At 53.9% G+C, this 26,869-nt stretch overlaps 2 protein-coding genes and 1 long non-coding RNA gene across 8 annotated transcripts in view; 2 read left to right on the top strand and 1 right to left on the bottom strand.

Moving 5' to 3' along the window:
* RPTOR (regulatory associated protein of MTOR complex 1) overlaps positions 1-26,869 on the bottom strand; it is a 210,571-nt gene that overhangs the window by 170,991 nt on the left and 12,711 nt on the right. For 3 of the 6 annotated variants that reach the window (XM_030013194.2, XM_030013192.2, XM_030013190.2), the window contains exon 1: positions 874-1,580. The exons of the other annotated variants lie outside the window; for them this stretch is intronic. In XM_030013194.2, coding sequence (XP_029869054.1) covers positions 874-1,035 — 162 coding nt within the window. In that variant the 5' untranslated portion in view covers positions 1,036-1,580. Of the gene's footprint in view, positions 1-873; positions 1,581-26,869 lie in introns of those variants that run through there. 6 annotated transcript variants of the gene reach the window in all.
* Positions 1,679-2,711, top strand: LOC115341038. Its single transcript, XR_003923267.1, has 2 exons — positions 1,679-1,898; positions 2,195-2,711. It is a non-coding gene; the product is annotated as an uncharacterized LOC115341038 (long non-coding RNA).
* Positions 18,272-22,624, top strand: NPTX1 (neuronal pentraxin 1). The gene is made up of 5 exons (XM_030015748.2): positions 18,272-18,806; positions 18,930-19,137; positions 19,826-20,070; positions 20,175-20,354; positions 20,495-22,624. Exons 1-5 carry the CDS (start codon positions 18,339-18,341, stop codon positions 20,714-20,716), a joined length of 1,323 nt encoding a protein of 440 aa, XP_029871608.1. The 5' UTR covers positions 18,272-18,338; the 3' UTR covers positions 20,717-22,624.

A 26,869-nucleotide genomic window follows, 5' to 3' on the forward strand; every position in this document is an offset into this window, starting at 1 on the left:
TCATAAACATAACAGAAGTCTGGTCACCCAAAAAAATTCATACATATTCATAAACACAAAATTATGGGCAAAACAACTTTGAGACCTAGGAAATCCTGCAACCTAAAGCAGTTTCCAAGAATAGAATGAGTGGAACTGATGATCCATGACATTTCTTAGGTGCTTTGTTTGTTTGCTTTTAACTTAAATGTTTAAGTTGGGACATGGATGCAATGCAGGATTCAAGACCCTCTGGCAGGTATCTTTCTTTGACACACTTGGTTTTATCAGTTTAATATGCAACATACATTCAAACACAAGAGAAGCACCTTGCTTTAATACAGTGTGTGCTTCATCTAATAACTATTTTCTGCCCTCAAAATCACATAATCTCAGTTTCCCCACACACAAAGAATGGCTTATTTCTATATTCCACAAAACATGTTGGTGGCAAGCTTCAAAAGCCCAAAGCTTCCGTGCATCTTCACCACTAAACAACTGTAATGACTCCGTTTATTGCACCTTGTGCTCACATCATTAACCTGCTGATCCAGAGAGCTCTTTAAGACCTCATTAATCTTATTGTCTTTCCTGAAAATCACCAAGTACCCAAATTTCATGTAAAGATCTTAAATGAGGGAGCTACTCAAAGAGCGTACTAGTGTGAACTTGGAGTCAGTACTTTTGACCCATCTGAATGTTTACTTCCTGTAATACCACATGGCAGGCACACAAACTAAAGGCAAGTCAGACTGTTGGATCAAATACCCAGTGTTTCATCGGAAAACAGACTGCTGCTTGAAGTACAGCAGCCCTCTGAGCACTTACTCCTCCCTTTTCACCACTTGTCCCCCCCACACCTCCTCCAAAACCCATCCTGCCCTGGAGCATTACCCGGTCCTTCATCCTCCAGCTCTGAGCCAAAGACTTGGAGCCTTCGATCTTCTCGCAATGCCTTTTCTTCATAAAGGCCAAAGGCAAGTTCCAGTCAGTCAGGTCAGACTCATCCTCCTCCCCAAGCCCCAGAAGAGGCGACTGCAGCATCTCAGACTCCATCAGAGGGGAAGTGCCAGGCAACAAGTGAGCAGCAATCTCCAGCCCAGCACGCAGCGGGGGCCGAGGGAATCCCTCTGGCAAGTGGAGGCGCAGAGGCGGGCTGGCGGGGGGGAGGACGGGGCAAGGGCAGAGGGAGGCTCCTCTCCCAGGTGTGCAGGTAAGGACGAGCCCGGAGGAAGCAGCGCCTTCCACGTGGAGACTCTCCTCCTCCTCCTCCACCCGCGGACAGCAGCCCCGTCCGGGCTCCGAGGAAGGCGGCGTCTCCCGGCCCGGCGGAGGGGCCGAGGTGCCGGCGGCGACCGGGCCCCAGGCCTCCACTGGCGCCTCTAGCCCTGCGGGCCCTGCACTCTCTGCGGCGGGAGCCGCGCCCGGCCCATCGCGGCTCCCAGCTCCCTCGCACACCGGCGGGCCGAGAGAGGATCGGCGAGCTGCGGAACGGGAGCGGGCGGGAGGCGGGAGGAGAAGGAGAGACTCGTCCTGCGGCACCGAAGAGCCCGACTCCTCTCACCACCACATCAAGGAGGCGGCCATCTTTCCCCCGGCCCACAATGCACCGCGCTACGGGCCGCCGCGTGGGACAAGCCGGGCCGCCGCGGTCCAGCCGCGGTTACCATGGTGACAGCGCGGCCTCTCCCGGGCCTAGCGCCGGCCGGACGACCCCGGGAGCCTTCCCGGAGCCCCCCCGGGACCCCCACCGGGAGCCGCAGGGCTTAAAACAGGCCACCCTCCCCCGGGCAGGCGGGGACTACCCGGGTGAAGGTTTCCCGCTCGCCCGGTCCTTCCCCCGCCGTGCGCGGCCTCAAGATGTCGGCGGTGGGCAGCCCGTCCCGGGGCCGGGGCGGCGGGCACCACAGACTGGGCAGGTTTGGGGCTGCGTGTGGGGAAAAGGCGTTTCAAGGGCAGGACAGGCACCGGCGGGGATCCCAGCCCGAGAAGCTGCTCGGGTCGGAGGGCGAGGGGTTGAGCGGCGGGGGTACCGGGGTGGGGTTGTCAGTCCTGAGGTGGGGGCTGAAGGTCCTGCACTGCTGCGCGCAGAGACCGAAAGGACAAGATTTCGGCCATGCCGTCTGCTCCTCGTTTTAACTGCCCTGCCAAGTGCATGTCCACCACGGGCTTCTTGGCTGGGAGGCGTAGGATGCGATCTCCTTGTTTCCTCCAGGGATTTTCCCTCCTCCAACGCTGAAGGGACAAGTTCACCGATTACCTTCGGGGCACTGAAAAATGAATGCACAAAAAAACCCCAACATAACTTAGGCTTCCATCACGTAAAGCAGCGCAAGACTGACTGCACATCATACCGAGCCTTCCAGACCACCCTGCCCTACAATTACAGATCTGATGATCTTCATCTTAAACAGAGATAAAAATAAATCCGTGATGTCAAGCTCCTGGCTCTGAGCAGCACAAGCATTGCACTGGTGTGTCCTGGTTTCCCCAAATGCGCCCTGCCGCGGCACAGGCACAGGTACTAGTCCGATGGTGCCAGTTCTTGGACCTCACTTCACTTCCAGTTGTGTGGTCACTTCTACTGGAGCAAAAGAGCAGGGAAGTGGTGAAACTGGACAATAGACTCCAGCAGAATTACACGTGATTTATGTTCACTCCATATATGAGGAAAAGCAGATGTAGTATTTCAGGAATATATCCTCTTCACTATCAAATAAACTGAAGGTTAATGAATATCAAATATTGCTCCTAATGAAGTTCCTCAGAGTGTTTGCTCTTAGCAGCAATCAAGTTCAACCGCATTCATGTTTGTAATACTTTAAATGTGTAAAAACGATTTCAAAGTAGAAATCAAAGAATACATGTATAATTTGATTTATAGAATCATATTAATTTTCATTAGTATTTTCAGTGTGTTTACATTCATGGACTATTTTAAATGCAAAGACCTTTCTCTACAATAGATCAGAAAATAATGTTTCTTGGAGGCTCTGGGGTGGCCAACATTTGCTTTTGCTCCTTCGATTTACTGACTGAGCTGATTCATTGCTTTACGGGTGCTTTATGCTGATGGCTGATCATAACTACATGATTGTTATTGAAATTAATTGCCATGGCATAGAAAGCGCTTATGGCTGTGTTTCTGCTAACCTTTAATGAATTCCTCCTACCAACGGCAGCTACACAAAATGGGAGTTACAATCCCAACACGCCACCTGAAAAAAATTACAGCCACTCAAGCACCCAGGGCAGTTAATCCAGTGCCACAGCTGCACAGATGGACCCTCGCACTGGGCAGCGCAGGTTGCTAATCCCGGCTCCCAACAGCTTTAGGGAGCGTGTGCCGAAGCCGGCGCCTGCCCCACCAGAACGTGCTGCTGTGTGGCCTTGGGAGCTGCCACCGAAAATACCTTTGAAGGACACAGCTGCCAGAGAGCAGAGAGCACAAATCTGCCTCGCTTCCCATGTGCACAGCTTTAAAATGGTGATTATTTAAGATAAGGACCCTGTGTTTTCACAGTCAGCCAGGCAAAGTCCATGGCCTGTGCTGGAAGAGCCGTGCTTTCCCCCGTCCCCTCCGCACCCTTTTATTCAGGGACTTCTCTGAAATGCTGCCCTGCTCCCCTGAGGCTCTCAGTGCTCCCAGTGCTTTCATCCCATCCACACCAGCGTCTCTGCTCGGTTCCACCTGGTAGGAGCTCTAGGAGGAAGGGGACGGGGAAGGTGGCAGGAAGAAGACTCCGCAGAGCAGAGCCAAAGTGACGGCTTGGCTGTCAGGATGAGAACCAGACGGCAAGAGCAGGCTGTCAGCAGACTTCCCACACAGCTCTGAATGCATCAGCTCTGACCTGCAATGCTCCCGTTATCGCAGACATGCACTTGCTGGGAGGACCTCAGTCTAGACCTGCGGCTCTCCACTTCACTCTTCCCGTTGCGGATCCACCCTCTCCTGTTTAATTGCATCCTTTATCGTCACTGCTGGCCAGGATTTCCTCTGGTGTTGGCTTCTCTGTACCGAAGGCAGCATGTGGTGATGCATGCTGCTGCCATCAGGACCCCCCATTTCCTTGCAAAGTTAACCCTCTGGCCCCAGATTCTGAGCAAAATAACATTAAATTGACAGATTACAATTTTTCTTGCCTTAGAATAATAGGCTGATAAAAGGTCCCTACACACAAGAGGGGCTTAGCAGCCCTTTATGTTCACGCTGTACTGGATCGAGGTGTATACAACTTTCCACAGAAGAATAAAACCAGACATGTTTCTGGGCATGTCTGTGGACACAGATGCTCACAGGTACACACCTGCTTCAGACTATGTGACCAGTCCCTGCCCCCTGCAGCAGAAAGCCCAGGGCCAGTTCCCACGCTGGTAACGGGGCTGCACACACAGGCTCTTCTCACAGTTTTCACAACAAATATTCCTCCAGTCATTGTGTGGTGATTCAGGATGGAGCCCTTGCTACCCCCAAGGATTTGGGTTGCGTTGTCAGAGCATTGCAGAAGAGCCAAATGAGCGGAACATCAGAAAGGCTGGCTGCCTGAAAAATAGGGGGACCTCATGGGCTCCTTATGACCTTTCTAAGCCTGCTGTGCCATTTCTACAAGTGATAAAACACCGTAAGAGTCTGCGGTCGGGAAATACCACCTGCACAGGCAGCGACTCAGCCAGGAGTGGGCTGAGGCAGGGCATCGTCGGCGTGTGCGTCCGCACCTACGACAAAGCGGTACCGTGCTGCCCCAAAGCAGCTATTGCCGCAGGGCTGGGAGTCCCACCACCCCCAGCCCACGGGGTGACTTACTGCTTCCCCCAGCCTCAGCGGGCACAGCGCAGACCACGGGGACCGGCACGGCAGAGCACCCGTAACCTCAGCAAAGGCGGGGTGCTGCTCTCGTGACAGTTTCTGAGACCTGGCCGGGATGACATCATCTACACGCTAAATACATGTTATTTTTTAATGCGTGATGAAAAGGGCATAACATTTAGTTTTAGCAAGTCTGTGATTGGGAATTTGTGAACTGACCAGAGCCAGTAAATATCAAATGAAAAAATTTACCTGCACTTTATCAGATCTCTGAACAAGCCTTGCAAATATCCTTTTCTAAAGGACACATGCTGCAGGTCAGGGGGGATCAGTCTCCATTTGAATTCTTAATTTTGCAAGTTTTGATGGAAGTCAGAATGAATTGATTTGTTCAAAAACAGCACTGCCGAGCCTTGGCCCTGATGGCATCTACTCTCTGATAATGAAAATCTTCAGGATGGTAGTCATGGGCTCTCAGATAATTTGCAGCTCTATGCTTTAATCAAAGCAACTCACCTTATTTCAGTCTCCATAGGGCAAGAACCAAAGGGAGACATAAATAATCTTCCATTTATATCTCCATAAAAATTAGTTGTTAGAAGTGATGCCATTCCCTGGACTTCTTTCATTTCACTCCACAGTCCAGTGTCAGGTCCTGGTTTCTTTCATGGCAGAGGAAATTCTGCAGCTTTTACTCAGGCAAAATATTTCTCAACGTCAACAGGCCATGGCAAGCCCCATACCACTAGAGTATAGAATCTAGGCTACATATGTGCTTCTCCTGCTGGGCTTGTGTGGGCTTTCTTAGTGCTCTGATTTATTTATTTATAGTGTTTAGTTCATATTTCTACAGTACCACAGACTCTTAAGACCTCCAAGGATGGAGGCTATGTAACTTCTCCAGGCAATGTACCCTTGACAGGTAATTTCTGTCTTAAAATTAAAGGAAGTACTCCATTCCTACCATCAGTGGGCAGAGAAAACAGCTTATTTCTCCATACTGAAGTGAAACTAAATCTTTTTAGATGTCTCCAGTTTGTCCAAACTTTTCTTAATTCCAGCCCCGTCCTCTGACATGCTCCAGGCACACTCAGCTTTAGTCTGAAAATCTAGTAAGCATGCTTCCTAATCACTCATCCAAGTCAGCAGCAGCAGTTGTCAAGGCAGCTCCCAGCCCCAGATGGACCTCTAGAATACCCTGCCCCTTCCATGTTGACAGTGGGTCCTCGATAACTCATATCAAACATCCAAACTGCTGTAATTTCATGTAGACCACATTTGCTAGTCACTGCATGTGTTGTGTGATTTTAGGCATTAGCCAGGTAGGTGTCTGTGTCTAAGCAAGGCATCTGGGCTTCTATTAGAGTTGATAAAGATCTAGTCAAGTCAGTCAATAGAGCTTAGCAGTGCAATTCATCTAAAAAAATGCAGGGTGAAGTGAGCTGTGTCCTAAACTTGGTTGGCTGTATTGACTACGTCTCTGCCTGCCTAACAAGGAAAACATGACTACATTCAGTCTGGAATGTCAATTATGTTTTAGTGCTCTGAAAATATGACTGGGAGCCCCACAGTCAAATGCTCAGTTAATTTATTCTCCTATGCATTTCAACACCAAGGAAACTTTTATTGCAAGTGCGGGGAGAAGCTTCAGCTCCTGCTCCCTTTGGAGGTACTTTAGCTGGTTCGTATTAGTTTATTGCACTCCACATCTGTCTGCCCGCAGGCTGAATTTTTCCCTTTGAATTCTTTGTGGCACTTATTGCCTAGCTGGCTTTGCAGCCCCCTAAAACACACACACACACACTCACGCTCATAGGCAGAACTTCACCTACTGTACTTCATGTTGGGAGCTCACTGTGTTTCAGATCACTGTGTTCCAATCCTAGTTTTATCTTTTACAAAGCTGAGCCCTGGTTTAGCAAATCTGTTCTCGAGTAAAGTGGCATTGTAAAACCCTTGTTCCTAGAGAATCTAGGGAGTGGAAACACCATGTCAAGTAAGGCACATTAAGTGATGTCCTAAAAACCAAAATGCAGAAGGATTATCTTCCAGAAACACACTTGGACAAATTCTTCCACCTGTCACTCTTTTTAATGAAAAATTCTCCTATCTCAGTCTCTGTCAGTCTCCTTTGTTTTGCCTTATTCAGCCAGCTAATTCTAATTCCACTCTGGGGCAGGAAGAAAGAAAGAAAGATGTGGAAAGAAGAATGTTATTCATAAATAACAAGAGAGATTTTATCTTTAATTTTCATTAGTCAAATTCACAGGTCACCAAATGACTCAAAGTCAGATGCAAAGGTCTGTGCCCTTAGCCAAAGGGTTACCTTTTCTAAGGCTTTAAGAGTAGGTGTTTGTCTATACGTGTATGCATGTGAACACACACCTTCCCCATACACAGCCTCTCAGCCAAGCATTATTTGTACAGCCATGGCCGAGGTTGTTTTAAGCATTTAGGGGCTAACAACAAGGTTTGTTTTAACACTTCAGTCAGGGGAGCTTTATATCCTAAAGACAGTAGGTAAAATATTTATTAGGAAGAATATCTATTTTTAACTAAGTATGATTTCAGTTCTATTATTTATGTGTGTACAGCACATAGACTTCCGCGCTTGTCTCCTTGCAGTAAAATGTGAACCGAAGACTTGAGGCTGGAAACGGGAATTGGAGCCTAGGGAGGGAGGGATCGGGAGGCAGGTGAGAAGGGGGTGGTTGATGTTATGTGCCAAATCCAATACACATCAGAAAATGATTCATAAAAATTGACTCGCCATCTCGTAAAAGAATCCCAGTGACCTCCTTCTGTGAGAAAGAGAACTGAGGAGTCTATTCCTAGCACTGCCACGCTCTTCCTAACTCGCTTCCTTTAAATACACACGGGCAGGGAAACGCGCACTCGTACAGGCACTGCCCCAGAGCTGCTGAGAAGAAGCAGTTGTAGCATTAAACCTGTCAGATTGGGCTTAACAGAGCACTTGTCTGACTGCCTGCCAAAGGCGCTCTACTACAAAATACCATCTCGTGAGTAACTAACTGCTGCTGCAACTTCTGCTTTCCAGGCAGTTCACCTACAGCACAGGAACCGGCGCAGTGTCTAGGGGGAACAGAAAATCTGAGGCTTTCCCCTGCCCAGACAAGAACCAGCTTGAGAAGACTTGAGGACAGAAGACGACTCAAACCTGAAGTAGAGGAAAACACCACCGGGCTGCTGAGTCTTATTCCAACTCGTCGTGCTTCCAGAGAGGGGAATACACATCCTTACGGATGCAGTCACACCACCCTGCTCAACACGGGGCCACGCCAGCCCGCACTTTCTGCAGAGCAGCCACCTCTCTACGCTGTAGGAAGGACACAAGCGTCCCTCTGAAAATCCTTTGCCGTCTGCATTTGAGTATCCTGCAGCTGATGCAGAGGAAACCAGCAGCCACTTTATTCTAGGAGATGCAGATGGGATTTAGAGAGGGCTGGGGATCGTGGCCAGAGCATTTGACATCCCGGTTGTTCTTAAATGCCCCTGGCCCCTCATGCTGTTGCAATGTGCTGTTATGAACACACTCACACCGCCTTAAAATTATGGGAGACATAAAATAGTGCAAAGCTGTGTCTTAGTCAGGAGCACTGCATTAGGAACATGACAGGGATTCTTCTTCTCTTCTCATGTTGAAAAGGCCAGAATAAATACTAGGTCAAAAATCTCTCTTTGCCCTTTCAGTGGAAGAAGTGCTTTGCCACCAGGGGCCTTTTTTGTCACCAAGGAAAAGGAGAGAGAGAAAGAAGAGGTGATGCTGCAGTTCGAAGCAGGTAACGTGGGAGTTCTATCTTTTCTCTTTGCCAGCACTGAACTATAAAAGGACAAGTTTCTTGACAAATCAGTAGCTGTAGAGTTTAGTTAATGAGTGTATTTGACATCCTTGCATACAAGGTAGTAAGAAGCTAAAAGTAATTTAGACTGTGAAGCAACACCTGCGTTTCACCCCAAAGGTGGCTTTAGGTCACCGACAAATGTAAAGATTTCTGTGATCCTGCTTGTACAGGGGAGGCTTAAATGACCGCTCTGAAGACTGACAAAAATTGGTTGCTTAATGGAGATGTTTTTCTCATAAAGCCTGAGTGAAGCTGCACTCAATACGTTTGGGGATACGATAGATTAGATAGTTTGTAGAAGTCGTTAATAGAGTTCTCAAACCACTTTGCTATCCATCTCAATGAAAGGTGTTGTATAAATGTAAGCTCATTTGTTATCATTATCTCCCTTTGTCTCTTTGCAATCTGGATAATTTGCTAGGTTATCAGGCTATGTGTGTTTAAAAACACATGATAGATGTCACCTCAGCAGATACTCACTGGTTTTCTCATTATTGAGAGCAGAAATGGTTCCTTAAACACTCTGTAGCTATTATAGATCAGTATCAGCTCTGACTCAGCAACAAAACCACCCCAATACACTAGAAATAGAAGCCAGTGAACTCTGCTGGCTCCTTCTGAGCCTGTCAAAAGCATTCAGACCAAATGTCCTGTTTTCTGGCATATCTTTTTGCAGTCACCTTGCCAAGTGCACCTTCCCACGGAGGACAGGCAGGACTTGACATTCCCTTTAACCAGAGCTGAACTGGCTAATAAGGAGTAATTCAGCATTTTACAGGAAGTTCTCACCGTCTTCTTCTGGGGCTTGGGAATGTGAAAGTTATTTCACGGAGCAGCCTTTGGAAATGCCCTGCGCAATGATGCAGAGATTGCTTCAGAATCAGAACCACTATGGTTTGGTTTTATGATGAGCAATAAAAGAGGCAACAACCAAGAGGCTTGGATCCAACCAAAACAAACCCTGAATGGAAAAATACAGCCTGGGTTGGCCCCTGTAGTGTTAACAACTAACATTGTTTTAGATGGAGAAAACCAAAAATCTCTTCCTACACCTAGGAAAGGTAGTTACCCATGGTATCAGCATGTTTCTCTAGTCCTCTCTTTACCATTTCCATGAAATACATCAGTGGAAACCTGTTCCTTATGCCTAGGATACTTCAAACACCAATTCCTGATACAGAGTGACAAAGTGATCAACATCTATTTTCTAAGTCTTGGTGCGTTTCATGGCTGATATGTTAGCTGCTGAAATTCAGCAGGTTTCTAAGAAATAATGTGACTAGTCTTATTATAATTAATGGAAGTGACACAAACATATACACAAACTTCTCTTTCTGTCGTTTACACTGGGGAGCATCCATACAGCTGGAAAGTAAAGGCTTTTCTACATGGTAAAATAAGCACTACATAAATATAAAGTGTGAATTTATAGTCCACTAATGATTTCCCATTAAACTGCTGATTGAACAGTTAGGATGTGGCGAGAATGAGAAGCTTACTCCACTTCCAAAGACCATGCCAAGAGTTTCTGTCCTTGGAAGCAATGCCGCATAGCTAGCATATTCTGGATTAACGATTTAATTTATTTTGCATTTCCCATGCAGAAAAGCCCTAAGAAGTAACAGCATAAGGCAATCAGCCCCACAGACCACATGCTGACAATATTATTATTATTATTATGCACAAGTAAAGCAGGGCAGTGCTGATGTTCTCAAGTTTGGATGGCATTGCAATTCTAGTAGTGCAAAATGCTGTAACAAATAATAAAAGAAATGTGCATTGCTCCAGGTGTGGAGCAGCCCAGCGTTTTGCAAGTCCATCTTTCACCTCTAAAAGATACGGTGCTTCAGGGCTTCCACTGCCACCCCAGTCCTGGTTCAGAACCGGCTAAGAAGACCTCCACTGGGCTCCTGCCATTCCTTGCATCTTCAGCTCAAGAACTGTCAGCTCCACACACCAGCCAAAATGTCTCCAGCTTCGCTTACTGCCTGGAAGCAGCTTCTATGTCATTCCAGTTACACTTACTAGCTCTGCAGCTTCTTAAGCCTCAAGTCTTGAAAAGGAATCAATAACATACCCAGCCCTAATGGCATCCTTGCCAGCAAAGAATCTTCAATGTCCTAAGAGCGCCTTTCCCCCACTAAAAGCTACACTTTAGGTAGGGGTCAGCCCTCACAGCAGGCAAATGCAATGAATTCCTATTGCATTATAGCATCTTTACCCATCCTGTCTTTAAAACCTTGCTGCGTTTTAACTCCAAACCATCATGAGCACAAACACAAATTTACTTTGTCACAGACAATCAGATCTCTCACGCCCCACGAAGGACCAGAGCGTTCCTCCCTCTGGGGAGCTCTGCCTCTCCGAGACCTCACCGTCTCCGCTCCAGCTTCTCCCTGTTTGGGAGCAGGTGCCAACACTGAGCTCCCAGCTCCCTGATCCAGGGCTTGCATCTATACCTGCACTTGCACACATATCTGCCCGACCCAGACTAGTCATCTGTCTGCCTTGTATGCACTTGGAACTCTCTCCAGACTTGTCCTGCCGTACATCCATCCTCCCTTCAACTCCATCCCAAAGGTGTGCACAGAGGCATGCGCAGCCTCCACATACATGTATTGGGTTTGTGTGGCAAGGTTTTGGTCGCAGGGCGGGCTACAGGGCTGGCTTCTGTGAGAAGCTGCTAGAAGCTTCCCCCATGTCCGACAGAGCCAACGCCAGCCGGCTCCAAATTGGACCCGCCGCTGGCCAAGGCCGAGCCCATCAGCGACAGTGGTAGCACCTCTGGGAGAACAGATTGAAGGGGGAAAAGTTGCCGCACAACAGCAACTGCAGCCAGAGAGAGGAGTGAGAATATGCAAGAGAAACAACCCTGCAGACCCCCAGGTCAGTGAAGAAGGAGGGCAGGAGGTGTTCCAGGTGCCAGTGCAGAGATTCCCCTGCAGCCCATGGGGAAGACCATGGTGAGGAAGGCTGTCCCCCTGCAGCCCAGGGAGGTCCACGGGGGAGCAGATATCCACCTGCAGCCCGGGGAGGACCCCACGCCGGAGCAGGGGGATGCCTGAAGGAGGCTGTGACCCTGTGGGAAGCCTGCGCTGGAGCACATTTTCTGGCAGGACCTGTGGCCCCATGGAGAGAGGAGCCCACGCTGGAGCAGGTTTGCTGGCAGGACTTGTGACCCCCCACGCTGGAGCAGCCTGTGCCTGAAGGACTGCAGCCCGTGGAACGGACCCATGCTGGAGCAGTTCGTGAAGAACTGCAGCCCGTGGGAAGGACTCACGCTGGAGAAGTTCATGAAAGACTGTCTCCCGTGGGAAGGACCCCACGCTGGAGCAGGGGAAGAGTGAGAAGTCCTCCCCCTGAGGAGGAAGGAGTGGCAGAGATGACGAGTGATGAACTGACCCCAACCCCCATTCCCCGTCCCCCTGCACCGCTGTGGGGAGGAGGTAGAGAAATTGGAGTGGAGTTGAGCCTGGGAAGGAGGGAGGGGTGGGGGGAAGGTGATTTAAGATTTGGGTTTATTTCTCATTATCCTACTCTGATTTGATTGGTAATAAATTAAACTAATTTCCCCAAGTCAAGTCTTTTTTTGCCCGTGACGGTAATTGCTGAGTGATCTCCCTGTCCTTATCTCAACCCACGAACCTTTTGTTATATTTTCTCTCCCCTGTCCAGCTGAGGAGCGGAGTGATCGAGCAGCTTTGGTGGGCGCCTGGTGTCCAGCCAGGGTCAACCCGCCACGATACATTAACATAATAAAGCAGAGAGCATGGGAGAAAGAGAGCAAAAGACTGTGCAAAATAATAAATAATCATAGAAAAAACTAGGGCAACAACAGTGTCGCTGGCTTTTGATGTTTCCTTCTCATCCTGCCCTGCCTTTTCTGCCGTGAAAAGGGAACACTGCAAGGTGGGAAGAAGCCCCAGAGCAACAGGGACACAGGGCTGTTTCTATTCAGAAGCGCTAGCAGGATTACAGATAAATATTGAAGCTATCAAAGAAGCTTAAGGGATTTAGGAACCCACTCCCCATTATTATCCTCTCCGGGGGGAGGGGAAGCGATCTTTTGCAAAGACCTACAGCAAACACCAGGACAGTGCTGACTTCTGAAACACCCCGCTCCGGCTACAAATGTCCCCTCCCTTGTTGGACAGGGTAAAAAATGACCACTGTGATTTTTTGATAATAAATAGAGTCACAGTTCGTCACTTGTGGGTGCTTCAGTGAGAGGCCAGGCTCTGTGCAGACCCCACGGGCAGCGCTGCGCTCCCGGACTGGACCTTCCCTGTGTCAGAGCCAGGCTGTGGGCAGGAGCAGCAGGTCCAGTCCCACGGCCTGGGCAGGACAGGGAGGTCCATGTCCTGCCGAGGAACTCGGATCCATCACGCAGCCAGCACCCCGCTTTCTCTCACAGCAGGTAAATCCTGAGAAAGCTGAAAAATGACTTGAGGGATGGTCTGGAAGGCAAAGCTGTTGGTTATTCTGATGTGTGTGTGTGCAGATAGGGGTGGAAATTACTGTACAAATCAATTCTGAAACTGAGAGGCGGATGTGGGATGTTTTAAACCTGCCTCCATTCAAATCTGCTGCTGAAGCATCACAACAAAACTTCATTAACAAAACATGATACCAGGCCCTATTCCTCCTCCTGTCTCCCGGTTCCTGCTGTAGGACAACTTCAGTGACGGTAAGGAGATTTTTAATTTGCACCAGCATAAGACAGTGGAGAAGGATGTCTGTGATCTCTACAAAGGCATTAGCATCCTCTCCTCCGGGACTCCTGGGCTCACAGCTAATTCCCTGGGAGCCTGCACAAGCTACAGACCAGCTCCTGTCCCACAGCCCCAGGGCACAGCACGTCTATCTCTCTCATTCTGCACTCCTCAGAAGTTACCGTCTTCTTCACGCATAAACTAACCCCAGATCTGTGCATGTAGCTGGAGTGGGCTGCAGTGAAATGGGGTAAGGTCTTTTTTGTGCTCATGTGTGGCTGCTAACCAGAGACACAGGTTAATGCTTAATTCTATACTCAGAAAAGAGCATCTCACAGCTGGCAGGAAACCCAACAGGACACCGTATAACCAGATGCCAAGCCCGAGTTCCCTCCCTCTCTTGGTCCAGCCCGTTGGATTCCTGGGCAGGGAGCATCACCACGGTACCGAGCCCCTTCTGCAGCTCTCCCTGCAATTTTTGGCTAATGCAAGATCAGTCCTGAAGCAGCCAAAACGGTTTCTCTGCTACACTTTTAAGGGAAAGCTGCAGTTTTAAACCACAAATTAAATTTTTAATGAAACTTCATAACTGTTGTACCCAAATGTAATGTAATATTGATAGGAACTGTGCATCCAGCTAGCATGAGATTGCCCTAGAAAGCTTTTTAGGATGTTATGCAATATACAGCTAAATTAATTATTTGTAATGAAAGGATCTGTGTCCCTATAGCATCACTGAGTCCTACTAGTATAAAGAACACACTCCTCATTCTCACTGGATGTAAATGTCAGGCAATTTAGAAGGAAACCGACTTTTGAGAGGGGAACAATGAAAAGAAAGGGAAGGAAAAAAGGGGAGAGAGTGAATGTGTGTGAGAGAGAGAGAGAGTGAGAGAAACAGAGAGGGAGAGATCTGCAAAGAAAGACTGCAGCAAAATGCAGCAAATTTCCGAACTCCAGTCCAAAGTGTTTGTCTGCTACAGAAGGGAATACTCCACCTTACACACGCTGTATTTGTACTAGCCACACACCATGCTCAAGCTGTTCTAATGACAGCTGTAGATTTTAGAAGGTGTTAAAAAAAAGATTTTGCATATGCACTATTCTGCAAACTTAACGACGGAGCAGCTTGGAGATGCGTGCTGGTTCTGTGCGTCTCGTCTGGCTGCACAAGGCAAAGGGCTTTGGGAAGGATCCTGCTCCCTCCACATGTGGGCTCCACACAGACAGCGGTGCGGTAGTGTGACCAGAGATCCTGTCCTTGCTGTAGTGCCCCTGAGAACAAGCTTTTATATTACAAAAACTCCAACAGAACAGCCTCATAGCCACTGCCACGTCCTGCTTTAAGGATGCTGGGGATGGGGGTGTTCAGGCAGGGGCTGGAGTGGACGATCCCCCCGGGAACCTCAGAGAGAACATGGGCACAACCAGCCGCTCAGCTGCGTATCAGCTAGATGCACAAACAAAAGGATTTCTCGCTCGGTGAAGTCTACCCATTACTGTTTCCCATCGCAAAGCTGTCTTCATCCCATAATGGATCATATTGTTCCCACTCCGCAGAGGAGACTTAAATGCGGAATCAGCATTACCCCACAGGAGATGTTTTATGTACAGCAGGCTGCACAAACAGGAGAGAAAGCTTCTACTCCCTGCTCCCTAGGGCTCCAGCTCCTGGGATTAAAGAGATTTGTCCACTTAAAAAAAATGTCCTTTACGCATTTGTAACTCTGCTGTTCTCACACAAAGGTTAGCGTTGAACAGATTGAATATTTGCATACCTCACCTCTGCACTGGACAACTGGCGGTGGCAGAGGGCACTGGGAGCCAGGGTTTCTGGTCCCTGGAGGGAGCACCCTGGACTGTCCAAAACGATACTCGTCCATCACAAATACAAATGTGCCTGCTGGCTCCTGTTCAGAACTAAATCATCTCCAAGGGTCCTTGATAGCTGTGCTCAGCTCTTTTCAGCTACAGAGCGATAAATCAGCTAGCTACAGAGCGCGCTTTGGAAGAGGCAAGAGAAGAGTTAAAAATAATAGGGGCTCCATTATTCCATTATACCCACACAGCTCCTAAACCTACAAAAGCAGTAACGGATCCTACTGCATGATTCAGTGGTTCTGGGAAAGCTGAAATCTTGATCATATTTTCTAGTTCTTTCTTTGCATTAGGAGACACAGGGGTTATTTTGCTTATCTATTGTAGTGCAGCTTTGTTGTTTTTTCCTATCTAGGTGTTTATACGGTCTCCATCACCATAGTATCAGAGTGTTTATTTTATTGCACCTGTCACCTTGGTCTCATCTCAGCATAATGTACTGTGGATGACAAAAGATTCCTAGTCAAATAGGTTCAGTGACATGAACAGCTTTGCCGATACCATGCAGATGTTAACAGAAGCGGGTACCAATTCAGCTGCCTCTCAGACCAGTTCTACACTGGTGTAATTGTATTGCCTGCAGTAACATTATTTTTGGTTTGCGTTCCTGCCTGTGGCAGAAGAATTAGACCTGCAGTCTTTTCAGCCTTTTCCATAGCATCCTTTTTCTGAAAAAAAACAAAACAAACAACCCTAACCCAACCCAAACCCAAACCCAAACCAACCCCAAAACCAAACCAGCACAGAAGGGAGACTGGTCTGCCCAGTAAAACACATCCTGCCTGTCCCCCTCCTTAACTCCTCTCTGCTCCATTCCCATTGCATTGAAATGCTCTACAGCACAGAGAGCAAACAGCAGGAAAAGTAACCAGGGCAATAAAGCCAGAAGCGAAGAACCTAGTCGAAATGCAGATTTTCCCCCAGAATTTCCTGAAGCAAAGCACACAGCACCAGAGGTGAGCTCCTCACGGGTTTCAGGGGACTCTGAACTGCTGTGCGGGGGCAGGATCAGCAGTAAGAACCAGAAGCCTTAGGAAGGCTACAAAGAACAAGTCTCTGCGGTCCCCATAAGCACTGGGACAGGTTGGATGGAAGGCAGCAACGAAAGCACCACAGGATCCCAGAGAAGGTGCTACAGAGGTGCTGAGCACTCTGGCACATCTCCGTACTTCTTGGCCACTTTTGTCCCAGCGCTGCCCTGGCTCCCCTGGGCTAGGCATCAACGGCCATACCCAGCCACGGCAGACGACTGGGGGGGTTTTCCAACCCTGCCATCCTCTTTCTGCTGAGCCTGATAACAACCCCAACCCTCTGGGTTTGGCCATGAAATGCTGTTTTGACTGTAACCCACAGAGCACTGCTGGGTGACGAAAGGGGCCTCGCAAAAGCAGCTCAGGTGCCTTTGAGAAGGAAACGCTCTATGCCAAGGTAGTGTGTCATAAAACTCTTGGGGCTAGATAAACACCTGCAACAGAAAAGGCATCAAACTGAGTCACGCGGCCACAGGTCTTGCTGCGAGCAGCTCGGTGCGCTCCAGCTCCCGGAGAGGGCTCGTCAGGCCCACATCACAGGGGAGACAAAGAGGGGAAAGGACCATGGAGTGGTAGTACTTCATCTTTTGCAGATCCGTGGACTGAAAGTGTTTGTATTTTACTGACACACTTCACTAATCAAAAGTAATTGCTTCATACTTCACAGGGAAACACTCCAGCCATATGGACTGCTGCAGCACAGGTTGGGTAGAGCAGGCAGTGAACTGAACCAAGAGGACCAAATTCACCTATGGCACAGTCAGAAGCACATTTATCCAGGCAGCCTGCTAGCTAAACCTCCCAGCAGTTTAGGTTATTTCCTAACACGATACAATACCACGGAGAGAAGACCAGGATAAAACCAACAGGTAGGAGAGCCTCAAGGAGCCGGGGCTGCGGGGCCGGCCCGGTCCTGCTCCTGCTCAGGCGTCCCGGCCAGAGGAAGGCTGCGGGGAACAAATGCGGGGAGAAGCCGCTCACTCGCTTCTCGGGCACTGAAGAGGAATTGGCCTTGGTTGAAGTGCTGAAAGATGAGAAAAGCGGCAGTTCTGACGGCCGCGAACTTATTTCCACCAAGGACAGATCCAACCATTGCCTGGGGATTTTTTTTCTTCCCGATTAAAAAGGAAGAAGAAAAGCAGCAATCGCTCTCCCCTGCCCACGGCAGAGCTGTGCACCAACACCCCTTTGCCGCACCTCGTTCCTGAGGACATGCAGCCATCGCTGGGCGCCCGCCGGGGGCCGGCAGCCCCTCACCCTCCTGCCCCCCCACGTCCCCGCAGCCCCCAGCAGTCGGCTTCGCCCCCGACCGAGCTGCTTGGGCTGGGGGGCAGAGCCCCCGGCCCCGACCCACAGCCCACCCGTGTCCTCCCCACGGAGCGCCCGGGAGCCCTGCGCGCTCCCCTGCCGTGGGGGCTGCCCGGCTGCGGAAATTGCGGCCGGGGGGGGGGGGGGGGGGGGCAAGACCGGGGATGCCCGGGGAGGGGGGGAACGAGGAGACGCTTTGCCGGGCTGCCGGAAACAGCCCCGGGCGGGGCGAGGAAACGCCACCGAGCCCTCCCCCGCCACGGGCACGGCGAGCCCGCGGGGGGGGGGCGGCCGCCGGTGCTGCCATCGGGCGTAGGGGGGGGCGGGTGTGGGACCGCACACGGACCCCCACGGACACGGACCCCACGGAGAACGCGGGGCGACCCCTTCCAGTGCGGGACCCCCTGCGCGCCCCCCCCCCCAGCACGATCTCTTCGCCACGGGCCCGCGCCCACTCACTCCCACGCCCCCCCCCCCCCGTACACACACACACACACACACGCAGCCACACCCGGACGCGCCCCCCCCTCCGCGCACACACACTCACGCACACACTCACGCTCCCCCCCCCCCTTCCCCTTCTTCTTCTTCTTCCTCCTCCTCCTCCTCCTCCTCCCGGTGGCGCGGCCGGGATTCCACGCGCCGTGACGTCAGGGCGCGCGGCCCCGCCCGGGCGCTATAAGAGGGGCCGCGTGCCGCAGTGGGCCCGGCGGAGAGCGGCGGAGCCGGTCCCGGTCCCGGTCCCGGTCCCGGTCCAGCCATGGCGGCGGGGCCCCCCGGCGGCAGCCTCCGCTTCTTCCTCCTCTTCCTCCTCCTCCTCTCGCTGCTCTGCCTGCGCGGCCGCGGGCAGAGCTTCGGGCAGACGCGCTTCATCTGCACCTCGGTGCCGCTGGACGGGGACATGTGCGCTGCCACCGCGCCGGGCACCGGCTCCGCCGAGGAGCTGAAAAGTACGGTGCTGCAACTGCGGGAAACGGTGCTGCAGCAGAAGGAGACCATCATGAACCAGAAGGAGACCATCCGCGAGCTGACGGCCAAACTGGGCCGCTGCGAGAGCCAGAGCGTGCTGGAGGGGCTGCCCGGCGAGGCCAAGGGCGGGGGGGCCGGCAGGAAGGCCGGCTTCTCCAAAAACACCATGGGGGACCTGTCGCGGGCGCCCGCCGCCGAGACCCTCAGCCAGCTGGGGCAGACGCTGCAGTCCCTCAAGACCAGGCTGGAGAACCTGGAGGTACGCGTTCCGTCCCGCCGCCCCGGGGGGAGCCGCCCGGAGCGGGGAGCGGGCAGCGGGGCGAGCGTCCCCCCCGCCGCGGGTCGGGCGGTAACGGCCGGCTCCCGCGCTCGCCCCTTGCAGCAGTTCAGCAGGATGAACTCCTCCAGCCAGACCAACAACCTGAAGGACATCCTGCAGAACAAAATCGACGACCTGGAGCGGCAGGTGCTGTCCCGGGTGAACAGCCTGGAGGAGGGGAAGTTCAACCCCAAGAACGAGTCCGAGGAGCGCGGCAAGATCGAGAGCACCCTCACGTCGCTGCACCAGCGCATCAGCGACCTGGAGAAAGGTACCGGCAGCTCCCCAGCCCCGTTGCCCGCGGGACACCCGGGCCAGCCTCCCGGCGGGGCCGGTCCCGGAGCCTCCCCCCGCTCCCCGACTCCGCCACCGGCCGTGCCCGCTCGCCGGCGACCGGGATGCCGGCGGCCAGGATGCCGAGCCGCTCCGGCCGGGCGGGATGCCGGGGACCGGGATGCCGAGGACCGGGATGCCGAGCCGCTCCGGTAGGGTGGGATGCCGGGGACCGGGAATGCCGGGGACCGGGAATGCCGAGCCGCTCCGGTAGGGTGGGATGCCAGGGACCGGGAATGCCGGGGACCGGGAATGCCGAGCTGCTCCGGCAGGGCGGGATGCCGGGGACCGGAATGCCGGGGACCGGGAATGCCGAGCCGCTCTGGCCGGGCGGGATGCCGGGGGCCGGGAATGCCGAGCCGCTCCAATCTCCCAGCCCTGGAGCGGTCCCTTTCCCCCAGCCGTAGGCAGACGGTGCCCACGGGCTCCACGGTAGGAGCCAGGGATGCTCCGGGCGCTGCCCTGTGCGGGGGATTAGGCAGCCGTGCAGGGCCGGAGGGATTTGCTCCTCGCTGCCATCTCAAGGCCCGTTACATAACGGGGGGGGGGGGGGTGGACACGACACCCCCAAAGCGGGCAGAGAGGGGGGGGTCCGGACGGAGCCCACCGCGCCTCCGCCCCTGCAGGCCAGAAGGACAACCGGCCCCCGGACAGGTTCCAGCTCACCTTCCCGCTGCGCACCAACTACATGTACGCCAAGGTGAAGAAGAGCCTGCCCGAGATGTACGCCTTCAGCGTCTGCATGTGGATGAAGTCCAACGCCTCCCCCGGCATGGGCACCCCCTTTTCCTACGCTGTGCCCGGGCAGGCTAACGAGCTGGTGCTCATTGAGTGGGGCAACAACCCCATGGAGATCCTCATCAATGACAAGGTACAGCCCTGGGGAGCAGGGAAGGGTGCTGGGCAGGCTGGGGGGCAGGGGGGCGGGCAGCATGGGGGACTCCCATGCCCACCACCCTGACCCACCACCCGCAGGTGGCCAAACTGCCCTTTGTCATCAACGACGGCAAGTGGCACCACATCTGCGTCACCTGGACCACACGGGACGGCGTGTGGGAAGCCTACCAGGACGGCACGCAGACCGGCAGCGGCGAGAACCTGGCACCCTACCACCCCATCAAGCCCCAGGGGGTCCTGGTCCTGGGGCAGGAGCAGGTAAGGGCGGGGGGGGGAGGTAGGTGTGGGGGTCTCTGCTCGGCTGGTTGCACCCGAGGGGATGGACGGCACCGGGTGTTCCCGGGGTGGGACGGGACGGCCCGGCCGCGTGCCCCCCCGTGACGGTGGCTCCTCCGCAGGACACGCTGGGCGGCGGGTTCGACGCCACGCAGGCCTTCGTGGGGGAGCTGGCCCACTTCAACGTGTGGGACAGAAAGCTGAGCCCCGGGGAGGTGTACAGCCTGGCCACCTGCAGCACCAAGGCGCTCGCGGGCAACGTCATCGCGTGGGCCGAGGCCAACATCGACATCTACGGCGGGGCCACCAAGTGGACTTTCGAGGCCTGTCGCCAGCTCAACTAGGGCCACGGACAAGCGAGAGAAACCTCATCGGGTTCTTTTTTTTTTTTTTTTTCCCCTCCTTTTTTTTGGTTTTTTTTTTTTGTTGTTGTTTTTGCGCAAAAACAACCCAGAACGAAGCCACCCGTCTCATCCCGAGGAGCGGGGATGCCCCCGGCAGCGGGGCCACCCACCCCCGGAGCCCCACGACCCTCTGGTTTCTGTCTTGCCAACGTCCTTCAACGCCTGCGTGCCTTGGCCTGGCGCGGCTGCGCCCCCTCCCGCCGTCCCCCCCAAACCCCCCCACCGGGCCCGGCCACCCGCTTCGCCGCCGCCTCCCCCCGCCGGGACGGCCCCGCTTTCCCCGGGCACCGGCGCCTTAAAAGGCTGCGGGGCCCGGACTGGAGCCCCCCCCTTAGGGCTCTTCTCCCTCCAGCCTGAACCCCCCCCCCGGGGGGGTGGTACCCCCGGAGCTGGGGAAGGGTTGCAACATTCCCCCCTCAGTTGCACTCCCGCCTGGGATGCGGTAGCAGCCGGGACTCCAAGGAGGGGGTGACCCCCCCCCCAGGTAAGGGAAACCCCCCCCACCTTCCCAGGTGAGCCCCGTTGCCCCCTTCCCCAGCCGGCGCTGCTCCCGAGCACCACAGCCATAGCCCCAGGCTGCGGTGGGCACCGGGACGGGACCCCCCCCCGGACGGGACATTCTCCCCCCCCTGCCGGCCCCGCTCCCCGACCTGCCGCACTCAGGTACATCCCCCCGGCCCCGCCGCCTGCAGCCCCCCAAGGCCTCCTACGCGCCGTAGCTGGTGAAAAATAGCCTTTACCGTCCCCTGGAAGTTTAGCTACCACTGAAAAGTCTGAAGCCTTTCTGCTTTTGATAATACACTATATTGTTTCTCTTACTGTAAAGGGAAGTTTATTACCAATTAAAAAAAAAGGGTATTTTTATGAAGATAAAAAAAATAGAGAATTAAGCAGTGCTCCCTGAGAAAAAAGTACTTTGAGATTCTGCAGGAAAAAAGAGATAAAGAAGCGTATTTTGAAATAATAGATGCATTTTGTATGGTTTGCTTTTCTAAACTCCTGGTTTGTACTACAGATTGCAGAAATCACCCCCCAGCCCCCCCCCACTGACCCCCCCGAGGGCTGCCCTGGGTGGCAGTGGAGGATGAGGCAGAGAATTCCTACAGGGCTCCAGAGCCTCCCTGACCGACTCCAAAGATGTGGCAAAGAGACGTGCAGCGTGGAGGGGCCCCTACGGAGCCGGGCAAGGCCACGGCTGCCCCGGCCGGGAGCACAGAGCTGGCCCAGCCACCGTCGCTTCGGGGAACCAGCGTCCAGCCGAAGAGCAGCACACGCAGCGACACACACCCCCCGAGATGGAAATACCTTCGTACGAACTGTGGCTCAGGGCAGCATATTTTAAACTGTGCTCTTTTTAAAAAAAAAAAAAAAAAAAAAAACCAAACAAAAAAACCCAACAAAAAACCACCAAACAAAATCCAAAACCATCGTGAGTTAATTTAAGTTCCTCCTAAGAACCTGTTCACATCAGCAAAGCGACAAGCACAACCTGCTGAGAAGAACAAGACCACTGAAAAGGTTTCACCTACAGTCCCAGGTGCGTCGGATTTGCCAAAAAATTAAAAGGGTGTGATGTCAACACAATGTATATAGTGTATAGTAGGGGAGAGAATAAACGTATCTTAATTTGTCATTATTTTGCTAACCAAAGCTGTACATTTTTCCTATTACTTGCTCTCTTTGTCTCCTTTGGGTTTTGAATGGGTTACAATATACTACGCATCCAGTCCGCATCAGCAGTTCTGAAAATGCACTGTTTCTACTGATACTCATGCTTTTTCCATTTTATTGCCGAGATTACATGAATTGTTGACTTTATTTTTACACAATAAAGAGTGAAGAAAGACAGCGGGTTCTCTTAAATGTGTCAGTTCCCTGAGCAGCCAGTGCTTGGGAGCTGATCTCTTTACAGAGGAAAGTTTTGCCTGTGTAAAGCAGGAATTGCTGCCCGGTTCCCCTCGGAGCCTGCACGGGCACCCCCTGAGCCTCGGCCGTACCTGCCAGGCTCTCTCCTTCTCCTGTAGCATTAGACTGCACCTTTCCCTGGTTTATGCAACACCATCATACAAAAATAGATTTTTTTTTTTTTTTCCCTCCCCCCAAGACGCAGGCTGGAAGCTCAGCTCCCGCCGGCTGTCTCTGCCAGGCTGGCCATGGTGGGGACAGTGACACCCCGCAGCCCACAGCGCCCGTCAGCTCTCTGCAGCAAACGCTCCCGGTGCGGGCAGGACCGTGCGGCTCCCGCTCCCTCCCTGCAGGCAGGGGCTGCGCTTGGGGAACTTTGCTTGTCCTTTGGGGGAGCCAGGCTGGGCTCCAAAAGCAGTTCCTGGAAGGCATCGCTCCAGAGGGCAAATCTGAGCACAGGGGTGACGCCGGGGCACTTGGCTCGGAGGGCGGCGTGGCTAGAGGCCACCCATGTGCCACTGGCACAAGGACTTGGCAGCGCAGGGCTGCGCCTCCCAGGGCGCCTTACGCTGCTCCTAAGGCACGGCTACCAACTCCCTCTTGTTAACGCATCTGCTGCAGAACAGACTTGCCAGATAAATTGCTTTTAGCATCAAAGATACAAGCAGTAAAACCATTATTTACTCCTTATAACCAGCCAGAAACAAGTCCCCCCCGCACACACCTGTAACCCGCCCCATCCCGTTGGAACTGGGAACGGGAGCTGTACGGGTCCAGTTCAGTACTGCTGCCTCGGGCACTACGCAGCACTCGGTGGCACCGGCACTCCCCTTCCTTCCTCCGTAAGAGCAAGGACACGGTGACACAGCCCCGCGGGACGCAGCCGGCACAACTCAGCAGGGCCCTCGCTGCTGCCACGCTTGTGGCCGGGGGGGGTCTTGGCTCCCGGGGGCTGGCAAGGGCCGTGGCGAGGGTCCCGCGGCCGCTTGCGCTGCATCTTCCCAAGCAACCTCTACGGCCAACAGCAGCCTCTGCTAACAGCATCCCTGAGCGGTCACCTGCCACCTCCCGCATCTCCAGCTGCTGGAGAACAGCCACGCCGGGGCCCCTCTCCTTCACCCAGCGCCTGCCACCCTCATAAAGCCTCTTTTCCTTAGGAGGGTTCGCTCCCATGACTGCTCCAGGTCCTTTTCAGGATGCCTCAAGTTGTAATACATCATAATACGGCCAACAGCGCGAGGGAGAGAGGGGGGATGCTTCAAGCCAAACTGCAGGTCTGAGGTCTGGGGACCCGGTGTGTTTTCCCGTGCTGCCAGCCACAGAGGCAGAATTCCAAGCGCTGGGTACCCTGGGCAGGGGACAGTCAGGACCAGGAATCCTCTGGGGGCAAGTGGTAGAATGATACATCAAAACTGTTTTAGGGCAATTTACCGAGCCCCACAGGAGACAGGCTGAGAGTGTAACATGCCACTCATCAGTCACTCTTGCAGGTGATTAGAGAGAAGGCACAGATGGGCTGCCAAGGGAGCCTCAGCCAAGGCTCGTAGGTGGGCAGGATGGGGAGCAACGCAGGCACAGGAATTAAAGCAGGGGCGCGGTGCCAGAGGACACAGAAGGGGTGTTGAAGAGAACCGTGCAACCGAGAGTTTCCCCCCCCCCGATTCCCCAGATTCCCCCCCCCCCCCCCAGTCTAGAAGTGCTTTAGATCAGCATCTTGACAGCCTTACAAAGGCACCAAGATTGCAGAGCTCCAGCCAGAAAACCCCCGCCACGCACACCCCCCTCCCCAGCCCTCGGAGCAGAGCTCAGCCCTCCCCGGCGATGCAGATACCATCCCCTTCCCCCCCGCCCCTGAAAACCAGCTGCTCCAAGGACAGGCTGTGTGGTTTCGTGTCACTGGGAACAGCCTACATCTTTGCAAGGGGAATGCTATTTTTACCCAGGGAACGGGGTGGCAGCTCCTGCATTGTTCTCAGCCACCGCCAGCCCACCCCAGTCCTGTCCCAGCTCCGAGCAGGGCCCTGCCCGCGGGGACAGCCGTCTTCTCAGCTCCACTCAGCCATCCCAGGTGCCAAGATAAAACTACAGTGCCCACCCGCTACCGCAGGAGAGGGAAACGATACCCCCAGCTGGAGGCTTGTGCTGCACTACGATTTAAACTGCAATAAAAAAATTACACTAACAGGCTGCTTTTTTTTTTTTTTTTTTTTTTTCTGCTGGTAGCTGGAAAACATCACCGTGATTAAAGCGGGGCTGTCTCGCTCCCCGAGGCGGGCGGCAGCAGCACGGCAGGGGCAGAGCGGGTGGGAGGCTGCCGGCGAGAGCGAGGTGGGATGTGGGTGACGGTTGAGGGGGCTGGAGCTGGAGGAGCCGAGACTTCTGCATCAAGAGAGGGGGTAACAAACCTCCCGGGCTCCCCGAGGCTGCGAGGGGACCCTTGGTCTGCCTCTCAGCCCCACAGAAACCTCTGGGTATTGAACCCCCCGTGCCTGCCCTCACGCGTACAGCCATTTCAGGCAGTGCGAAGAGGTGCAGAGCAGCCCCAGGACCATCCCTGCCCGTCCCTCCCGGGGCAGCTCGGCACACAGCAGCAGCTCCGGGCGTGCGACCTGCGCGTCCCAGCGCTGCTGCCACTGCAGCAACGCCGGCTCCCGTGGCGGGCAGGGAGGGAGGGAGGATCCTGCGAGAGGAGATGAGCAGCACAGGCCCATCAATAAGACTCACCAATCCTGACACCTCACCCTGCAACCAGAAACTGCTGCTCGGGGCTGAAAGCTGTTTACCGGCACCAGCTCTGCCTCGCTGATGCTGGTGACAGCCAGCCTAGCATCCCCTGCAAGCACAGGGATAAGGGAGAGCGTTACCCGCACCAGCGCCGAGTGCGCTAAATCCAGGAGGCTTTTAGAGCAGCGGAGCAGATGGAGATCTTGGGCTGCGTGAGGACAGGCCCCACGACTCGGGAGATGGCTCAGAAATATTGACGGGGGCGAGGGAGAGTTCTTAAGGGCAGGATACAGCTGGGATTTACAGCTCTGATCCGACTTCTCGCTGGCGACTCACACGGAAGAGAAACCACTCTCGCGCGCGGGCGTTTTGCACCCCATTGCCCATCCTTTTCTCCCCACAACTCGGGCACAGGTCAGCTCCACCAAGGGCTTTCAAGAGGTGAGAGGAGGTGATGGGCTAGATGAAAAATTAAATTGGCTGTATTTTATAGCAAAACACCCATGAAAACCAGAGAGACAGCGTGTCCCGAGACGGCCTCTCCCGCATCCCTGCCCTGTGCAGGAGGGCCTGGGGGCACGCACACACCCCCCCCCCCAGCCCGGAGGGGAACGGCTGCCTGCAAGCAAAGCTGTCTGCAGCACCGGGTCCAGAAACATCCCAGAGCATCATTATTATGCAGTGCCAAAGGCATGCTAGGCACTTAATAACATGCCGTTAGATTAATTAGTAGCGAGCGTGTCATGCCGTATGCCTGGCCTGCGCTGGCGTGCCGGGAGCACATGGCTCCATGAGACCCGGATTAAATATGCATGAGACACGGAGCAGGGAGCCGGTGCGCAGCGGGCAGAGCCCCCAGGAGCAGCGAGGGGGGCTCAGCTCTGAGCCTGGGCAGGGCTGTGTCAGGGAAGCGATAGAAATGTTGGCACATGCCTACAGAAAACCCTCTTTGTCTTCATTTCACAAAAATTGGAGGTGATGGGGCGGGGGGGAAGAGGGGTGTACAGGCTGAAGCATCCTCCCCCTCCCTAGCACGGCTCCTGGACGGGGTTCGGAGCGTCGGCACCGTCCTTCCCAAGGCCAGGGAGCCCTGCAGCGCTGGGGGCTCGGGCAGCAGCTCCAACCTGCACCTCAACACCCCCGAGCAGCAAGCGTGGGGCCGAGGAGCTCAGCCAGCACCGAGCACCGCTGCGGCTTCTTGCCGAGGCTCCCTGCTGCGGAGGGGGCTGCCAAACCCCAGGCCGGGCTCCCCGAAGGATGCGGCTCAGAGCGAGCGACTCGCAGGCGGCATCAGCGAAGCACGGGAGGAGGAAGAGTGCGGGGAGGCAGGCAGCCAAATACCGCGCTTCGGGACAGCAGGCAGGGCTGGGAGGATTTCCCAACTTGAGGAGGGAAGACATCGGTCCCCCCCTGCGCCAGGGTCCCCTGCAGCAAGAGGGCAGGAGGAGGAGCAGGGTCCCGGAG

This window comes from Aquila chrysaetos, chromosome 5, assembly GCF_900496995.4.
Source record: "Aquila chrysaetos chrysaetos chromosome 5, bAquChr1.4, whole genome shotgun sequence".
Taxonomy (NCBI): Eukaryota; Metazoa; Chordata; class Aves; order Accipitriformes; family Accipitridae; genus Aquila; species Aquila chrysaetos.

Coding starts and splice junctions, on each gene's coding strand:
- NPTX1 (XM_030015748.2), top strand. CDS start 18,339: ATGGCGGCGGGGCCCCCCGGCGGCAGCCTCCGCTTCTTCCTCCTCTTC. Junction 18,807..18,929: donor CCAGGCTGGAGAACCTGGAG/GTACGCGTTCCG, acceptor CGCCCCTTGCAG/CAGTTCAGCAGGATGAACTC. Junction 20,071..20,174: donor AGATCCTCATCAATGACAAG/GTACAGCCCTGG, acceptor CACCACCCGCAG/GTGGCCAAACTGCCCTTTGT.